This window comes from Nelumbo nucifera, chromosome 3 (assembly GCF_055504915.1).
Source record: "Nelumbo nucifera cultivar China Antique chromosome 3, China Antique-T2T, whole genome shotgun sequence".
In the NCBI taxonomy this organism is placed as follows: Eukaryota; Viridiplantae; Streptophyta; class Magnoliopsida; order Proteales; family Nelumbonaceae; genus Nelumbo; species Nelumbo nucifera.
Window position 1 is genome coordinate 47,749,913 of NC_142651.1, and position 8,971 is coordinate 47,758,883.

An 8,971-nucleotide genomic window follows, 5' to 3' on the forward strand; every position below is an offset into this window, starting at 1 on the left:
ATGGGAAGAAAAGACAATGGAAAAAAGGAGAAAAAAGAAACCACTTTATGAATACGTATGTTAGTGTCATTGAAGTAAATTATAATCTGATTTCAAGGTCACTTGTCATCATGTCCATGTTACATGGGGGATTCACATTTCCAGCTCCCATACAAATCTACCTGATCTTGACTGTTCAACCATAGCAAGAAGTTTTGGAGAACATGGGAATACCCAGAAAGCCTTGTTCCAACACATTAAACAGCCTTCCCTGTTTTTTAACCTCATTCAACCTCTTTAAAATGCAAAAGCATATTGCTATTGATTAAATTTGATAACCACCAATGAACCAACCTTCATAAAGAACAACTTGCATGAAGATTTTCACACAAGTAGGAGAACAAAAGTACAAGGGGGATAGCAACAGAATCACCTGCTGACAATTAAAAAAGGAGGGATACATTCCTTAACTATTATATCATAACAGAGGCCCACTCTCAAAAACTAGAACAATACATGGGCGCAAAACATTTCCTTCATACACTCAACTAGTAATAAGAAAAACAAAAGGACCACATACCTTAAATGACCATTACTATCCATACCCAATGTTTCCTCCCCAACAATAATAACACGGTAGTTTCCACAAGACTATGATCTTGAGTGCAACCATGGTTGCTCCTTGGGTTCACCAATTTCATTCTTTACCATCAGCTGCACGAAGTGAGCCAAGCTGAACAGGTGCTTGTGTTCCAACCACTTTGGATGATCCATAAACAGAGAGATCAACACCTTGAGCCTTCTCTTTCTCAATCTGATCCTTGATCCAGAAGTAAGTAATTCTCAGCCCATCCTGGATGCACAAAGATGGGAGTGCCCAAGATTAGTTGGTTGTCTATTTCATTTGAGGCATTAGAATGAATGAACAAGAAAGCGAAATCTTCCCTTGCACTTACCTTCAATCTCATGGTTGGGGCCCAGCCAAGCTTTTCCTTTATCAAAGTATTATCTGAATTGCGACCTCGGACACCCTCTGGGCCAGGAATATGATGGATAGGAAGCTTCTTGTCCTCAAAGCTGAGGACAATTTCTGCCATCTCATTCATACTAACCATCTCATCACTTCCAATATTCAGAGGCTCCCGGAAGTCTGACTTTGTCAATCTGAATACATAAAAAAGCCAATCAATACGGCTGATTGATAATGGAGCAAGCAAAACTGAAAGACTAGAGCTTTAAAAAATGTTCATATAGATATATAGGTTTGAGTGATCACCTTAGAACACCTTCAACACATTCATCAATGAAGGTGAAGGATCGGGTCTGGAGTCCATCTCCCCACATCTCAAACTTATCAGTGGATGTAATGGCCTTCCTACAGAAAGCAGCAGGGGCCTTCTCCCTCCCACCTACATTTAGTAAGAGCAATATAGCATATATTAATATTTAACCAATGAACTAAGCTCACCCAATAAATATGGAATTTCTACATATGTGAGCTCACCTTTCCAAGTCCCAAAGGGGCCATATATGTTATGGAACCGCCCAATCCTGCACTCAATTCCAAAGTCCTTTGTATAATGCTTGCACAACTCCTCTGTTGCAAGCTTCTCCAAGCCATAAGCATCTTGAGGCTACAGTAACAGAAAAACAGAACCCCATAAATTGTTGCTAGTTTGAAATTGATAGAAATAGATCCAATTGTTCCTGATTAATTAAGGCAACAAACCTCAGCAGGCCAGGCATCAGATTCTTTCAAGCTCACATTGGTATCCAACTGCTTAAATTCAGGGTAGATGCAAGCACTAGAAGCATAGAAGAACCTGCAAGCCCGAAGTCCCAACAAGCAACTTAGTATGCATCTAGCGGGGAAGAACAATTACAACATCCAGAATCCAGATTCTATATCAAATGGGAAACCAAATATGATAACAGTAAAAATGTTACTACCAAGATGACGAACCTTTTAACTCCATTTATCCTTGCAGCCTCAAGCATGTTGAAACTGATCATTGTGTTGTTGTACATAATGACCGAATGATTGGATTGAATGAAACCCATCCCTCCCATGTCAGCAGCAAGATTGAACACATGATCAACACCAGTTGTGACCTTCAAACAGTTATCCATCACCCTAAGATCAACAAGATGGAATTCATGACAGAACATATCTTCTGTCATGTGCTCGTTTTTCTTCCAATCAGAAGCAATGATGTAATGGCCTTCACTCTTCAGCCGTCTGGCAATGTGAGAGGCAATAAACCCACCAGCACCAGTGATAGAAATCCGGAGCTTCTCTGATGGCCAGTAAGGCTCCCTCTCCAGATTCCCGTATGTGTATTCCCCATAGATGGATCCATCAGTACTTCCCATTCTGCCTCAGTCAAAGAATTCATATTAAAAAAAAAAAGCACAATCTGCAAAACTTTTATGGTGAGAGCACATAGTACCATCAAAACTAACTCCACGATTAAATTGAAAAAGAATAGCAGAGAAATGTTATCATAAGTGAAATTATGAAGAAGTAAATCGAGGCGGAATTAACAGCATCCATCCAGAAAAATATATTTAAAAGAATGGCGTCAAAATAAATATATATATATATATTTAAAAGAAACTCGAAAATGTAATCTTACCCATTCATTTCTAATCTAGATCCTTGAATAAGAAACATTATCAAATAATTACAGTAGACCATAAATTCAAATACGTTGATACCCTTCTTTCCGTGGACGAAAAAGAAGAGACAAGAGAGGTATCATGAAAATGAAAATACTCGCTTCCTTTACAGCGTTAATGAGCAAACCAAAGAATCGGGGAATTTTGCTAAAAGGAAAACAAATTAAAAACCATCTTTATTACAAGAATAATGAACCCATTTTACGGGATCAAAAACCGAGCCAAATGTAATGATTGAACAAAAGATGAAGAAACAGAACATCTATGATTCTTACCCTCACCACCACGAAATGAACAGACAAAAAACGAACCCCACTACTCCACTACGATTATCAGAAACTTACGCATTACAACAACATCGCAAATAAACTACCCATAAAGTCAGACCAACGAATCATCCCACCGAATCACAAATCATAAGACCAAAAAAAAAACATAGCGAAATTCCAAACCACACAAACCAGGGCGGTCCGTGTTTACCTCAAATCGTGGAATTTGAAACCCCGGAGCTCAACGAGAAGCAGGTTTCAGAAGAGTGGACACAATACCAGTTGGAGAAACTCCAATAGATCTCAGCTCCAAAACTCCAGCGCTTATCCTATTATATAGAGAACGAAAATTGGAACATGACTTCTCAAGTTCCAACTTTCTTTTATTTTTGAAAAAATTAAAAAATATATATTGTCTTTTTCTTTGTTATTTATAAGAGGTTGTATTTCTTAGCCTACATTTATGATTTGTTTAAATGCACTTGTTGGGCTAGTTGGCTAATGGAGTAAGTTCACATCTGCGAATCCACAAGGGGCGCCCCACAACGTCCCATAGGACATCTCCGCTGTCTATTGGGAATATTTCTCGATGATAATATCATCATTTCTGATGATCTCAATACACGACGGGATGTGCTGTAAGACGTTGTGGGGCGCAGATCTGAATTCAATGGCTACTTGGCTTATTGGCAACTCGTGTGGAACCACCCGTGAAAGGAAACGATTGACGGGGACGAAAACTGACAGGTCTCGTGGCGGGGCCGCCTAGCCAAATTATACGACATTTTGGATAGTTGTCTTTTTTTTTTTTAAATTCTTCCATGGTCATGTGCATAAATTGAAATTTCCACAAGCATTATCCCAAATGGGGTCTTTGCTTACATTGAGATGTGATCTTGATTTCTTCCATTAAAAAGAAATAACTTTTACTAGTGAGACATGTTGTTTTTCTTTTATAAAAAAAAAGATGTTGCTTTTACTTGATTATTTTTTAACATGTTAATTGACAAAATTAGCCTTGAACATTTGCAAGTCTCCATTTTGTCCTAAATATTTTTACAAACCACCCTTGTGAAAATAAGTGGTATTTCATCATATCATCATATAAATTATATGGAATTGACTACAAGAATCCTCTTTATTGTATCATTTATGGATGTTTAAGTCATTTCTTGCTACTATATATATATATGACAGAGGGTTGATCGTTGTCCATTGTTACGTGTGAAGTTGTGAACCCTTTTTCTTTTCGTTTAATTTTTTATATAATTCTCGTCTATTAAAAGCCAAAGGTAATTAAATATGTCTAAATATATACATAGTTTGAGTTTACAAGTAATTATAGAAAGCGACAATTTTGATACAATTAAACTACCTACACAATCCACCACCCACTTAATTCATCCAAACCCACCAATTACTTGGGAGGTTCAGGTTGTATATGAATTTGTTTAGATAGGGTGGTTCGGGTGATATGTATACACGAATTTGCTAAATACAAGATATGACAACAGGTTGCGTAACTCAATAGATATTCAAGCTTAACTCACTAAATATTTGAATTCCATTCATAAACAATTAATGGGGTATTTAGCAAGTCTTTTTGTGTGGTTTTTCGTATTTTTTAAAGCTCAAAGAATCAAAATTTGGCTTCTTTCCATTTAACGAAAAAAAAAAAAAACAGAAAGTCAGAAAGACTTATGTCCAAAAAACTAAAAAAGTTACAAAATGCCTGAAAATCTGGAAACTTCAAATGAAGCTTCCTGTCTTCTTAGACGTAAACTCTTTTATTTAATAGCTCTATAGACTGCATTAGATTGGGATACTTGTCAAACATTAAGGATATGTTTGGTTTGAAGGAAAAGGTAGGGAAAAGAAAGGAAAGAAAATGAAAGGAAAGGAAGAGAAACCTTTACAAATCTTGTATAAGTTTCCCTGCATTTCCCTTCTTTTCCCTACTCTTTCCTTCGAACCAAACATCGCGTAAGGGTGTGAGTCAAGTATCCGATTTCAAGAATTTACGTACACTGTATCAGATCCGGGCTTCTGAGCCGGGCCCATTAAAATTTTTAACAATTCAACAATTCAAGCTCACCCAAGTTGCACCCTTATCAAACAGTCTAGATCTACAGTCTGTTTGGTTTGCAGTTGGAATTGAATATAAATCCTTTGAAATCGAATCGGAATAATTTATTCACATAGTCTGTTTGGTTCAAATAGGATTTTGAATGGGAATTGAATTCAACTAGAATGGGATTTCATTCATAGGGGAGGGGGAGGGAATGGTCATTCCCTCAAATGGGGGAATGTCATTCCACCACCAATATTAGGAATGGATTTTTGATTTTGCCCAACCAAATAATTGGAATTGAAAATGGCCCATTCCGATTCCAATTCCAGACACCTATTTCTGCAAACCAAACGAGACCCTATATCTTTAAAGACAATATTCCAAAAGCTCAATACATCTTTTGGTCATCTTAATTATAAGAATCTTCCTAAAAAGACTTACTAAATGGTACTAAAATTTGAAGCGAACTCAAATAAAATAGTTTACCTTTTACCGAGTGTCTCACAAGCCTAATCATGTATTTAAAAAAATATCAATTGTTAATATATTTTCATTCACAATACTCTCAATATATTATGTTGTACAATATTTTATAATTAATTTTACCTAGGATTGATTATTTTAACATGAAATAGCCTTTTATTGTTAATTAAAATTGTACTGAGTCAACTCTCAAGTATGTTGAGTATCAAATTGAGCCGAATTTAAGACAAAGAAAACTCGGCCGAGCTTGGGTCAAGTTTGACTAGCGAGTTTTTGAATCGAGTCAAGAGCCTAAGAGTAGTAGTGCAGTGTATCAACTTGATTCGGCTCAATTACACCCATATGTATTATTTTACAATTCATTAATCACTCTTGATTAGGTAATTTAGCCCATTGTATTCCTTGTTTACAGCATATCCAAAATGAGTTCACATATGTGCCCCACCGAGTCCTCCACTGTGTATGGCACAGAGATGAATTCATCCAAAATACCCACTTGATAATCTCCCAAATCCTTATTTCTCTCTAGCTTGGTTGGTGATGGATATCCGTTTCTCTTTCACTTGTTTCTTCTTAAGATTTTACTTTTATCCTCTCTGTCTTCACTCATTTATGTGCATTATTTAGTGAATCAACCAGTATCATGGATTAGATTAGGGTTTCTCTCTGAATGAAGGTTTCTCTCTCATATATACGGATGCGAGTTTTCATTTATTTCTCTTCATATCAGTGATATGCGCACGGACATGACTGATAAAAATTTAGGCTTAGTTTATAAGGAGTAAAAATACAAATATATAGAGTGCAAGACCTTGTATTTTGTATGTATTTATATTGTATATATTTGTATTTATACTTTTTCCAAACAGAGCCTTAGGGACATCGGAAAAAATTCATAAAAAAAAAACAAAGTTTGGTGATGGAAAAATAGGGGGAATAGAAAAGAATTTTGAGGAAAGAAAATTTGTATTGGGTGGGACAGAGAATTTAAAAGTTTAAGAAAAATACAAAATGAAAAGATAGAACAAATGCCATATATCACATGTAAATCTGATAGTGCAATTTTTTCAAAAAAAAAAGAAGAAAAATCACAAGGAGAGCCATGTGACAAGTCTGCATGTTATGTTATATATATATAACAAAATAATATCATTAGCAAGTTTAATTTTGTTTTTGATCAAGTGCTTCATATGCATTTATTCAGATTACCTTGGTTTAACATGCAGACTGGCATAAAGAAGAAAAAAATTCTAATCCATTTCTTTTTTCTGTCTATCTGTTCTTGTACATTTATTTTTATTTTTGCACATGTCACTCAATTATTAGTACAAACTTTAAAGACAAGAAAATGGGTAAAACACAAACATCTAATATTTTTACCAAATGCTTAAACATCCCGTCACTTTTTCAAATTTTACTTAGACCACCCCTTTCAGATGACATCAACAAACAAAAACCTCCCATCTTTAACTCTCTGTCCATGTCTGTTAGCATGTGCAGTATAAATTTTTAGAAAATCTCAATGATGCCCCTTATTACCTCTTTGCTTAGTTGATTGTCTTCTATGGACATGAACCTCTCCTCACCGATAAAAGGCAACCTTTAAACTGTTTTTTTTTAGCTTTTTTGGAACATTTTTGTTGTAAATCTGTGAACGTTTCAACTTATCCTTTTACAATTACATTTCTTATTTCAGATTAATTTTAATTGACTTAAAAGTGGGAAGATAGGTCGATCAGTGGATAGATTGAGGTCCGTCTATGGTCAAGTTTTCAATAGGTTGAAGATGATGGGTATTTCTCTAAATTAATTATAATTAATTTAATCCCAAATTTAGCTCAAAATATATTAGTCATTTTTTTTCTTCCTCCTTAGATAATAGTTTATAAATTTGAGAAGAGAGGTCTAAATCTAGTTTGAAAACTGAAAGATGATTCATTATTTAGATGTGAGGTTTAAGTCATTACCCAATAAAATCAAATAAATAAGAAGTAATTTGCACAGTATGGGATATAGATACGAATGAAAGAAAAAATTAAAATATTTAACAAAGGGTATTGTAATAATTTCACAATGGTGAAGCCGTAAAGACCACGTTTCATTTCAGTGATTGATGCGTCGTGCCAATCTCTCATAATTAATAAACATATCTTAACATCTCCGTAGTAAGCGTGGGTCCCAAGTACGGCTGACCTGGCGTGTTGCAATTGGTCTGTAGCGTTCAGTTCCCGTGTAGATGGGGTACGATGACAACGGTGCCACTATTCCGACATGCGGTTCTGATTGCCGGACTCTTAAAACTAGCACATGTGTAGTATGGTCCCCCTCGATGGGAAAAGCGAAGATTCCAGGAAGCTTCCCTCTCCCCTTACAGCCAAATGCAAAAAGAGCCACCAGTCGATTAGTCGGTAGTTGGGATTTGGGACTTGGGAGGGAATCTTTCGCAACTTGTCGTACTCGTACTTGCAACAAGCGAAAATGAATTCTCAAATTATCGCAACACATTCGTGTAGGAAAAGTCATCTGCTACTTCGCGAGTTATCATATCATGAACCCGGAATAGGAAGCCGATTTATGTAGCCGCTTGATCTTGAACTTTTTTTGGCATTGTCTACGACTACCATCTCTATCATACTCAAGTTTACATTCCCATTTTGTTAATGGGAGATCTCAACTTCTTTGATTGTATCTGAAACGTAGGGTTGTTTGGCAGGGAATCGGATGGGTTGGAAATAAAAACATGTACACCGGTTGGTTAACCTATCATGAGTGAACTTAATTGGTTGGTCATCCATTGTGTATGATTTTATTTTGAGTCAATATGAACTTGTTTACATAGCTCCGGTGGAGATCAGATTTATTGACCATAACATATTAGTCACGCTCATTCAATTACACGTTTAGATATCGGTGACCACAACAATGTTTAGAATATTGGTGGAGATAAGATTTGTTGACCATATCCCATATGTGTGGCTGGACGAGCATAACCAGCAATGTAACGTGATCAGCAGATCCGGATTCGGTTCATTGCCTCTACTGTATTGGCAATTAGATCCTAACGAATTATTTAAAAACATGTTTGGTATGGTTTGTTTACGGTGGAAGCTGCAATATCGATACAGGGTGATACGCTGTATGATTTAGAGAGAGTCGGTTTAATACCAGTTTATCCCCTCAACCACTCACCAGCCCTAAAGATCCCCTGTGTGAATATATCAAAAAGATTCCAATACAATACATATCAGCTGATACATAAGGAAATTTTGAAGCTGATTTGTGGTTGCAACAAGACACACAACGGTGGGGTGTTGTGTGCGGCCATTTCAAACACACACCCAAGTGGAGAAAAGACCATCCTAATTAAAATTTTATCAATCATTATCAAAAGGATTAAAAAAACGAAGGAGAGAACACATCCCATGCATGGACCGAAGGCATTCCCTCACAAGCTCAACTCAACCCAAAACAAACCAGGAAAGAGAAAAAA

At 36.1% G+C, this 8,971-nt stretch overlaps 1 protein-coding gene across 1 annotated transcript; it reads right to left on the reverse strand.

Moving 5' to 3' along the window:
- Positions 1–309: 309 nt before the first annotated feature.
- Positions 310–3,374, reverse strand: LOC104609581 (GDP-mannose 3,5-epimerase 2). The gene is made up of 7 exons (XM_010275940.3): positions 3,139–3,374; positions 1,943–2,353; positions 1,709–1,802; positions 1,484–1,613; positions 1,256–1,388; positions 936–1,143; positions 310–832 (listed from the first exon to the last, which is right to left on the reverse strand). The coding sequence occupies exons 2-7, from the start codon at positions 2,350–2,352 to the stop codon at positions 677–679; spliced, it is 1,131 nt and encodes a 376-aa protein (XP_010274242.1). The 5' UTR covers position 2,353; positions 3,139–3,374; the 3' UTR covers positions 310–676.
- Positions 3,375–8,971: the final 5,597 nt, after the last annotated feature.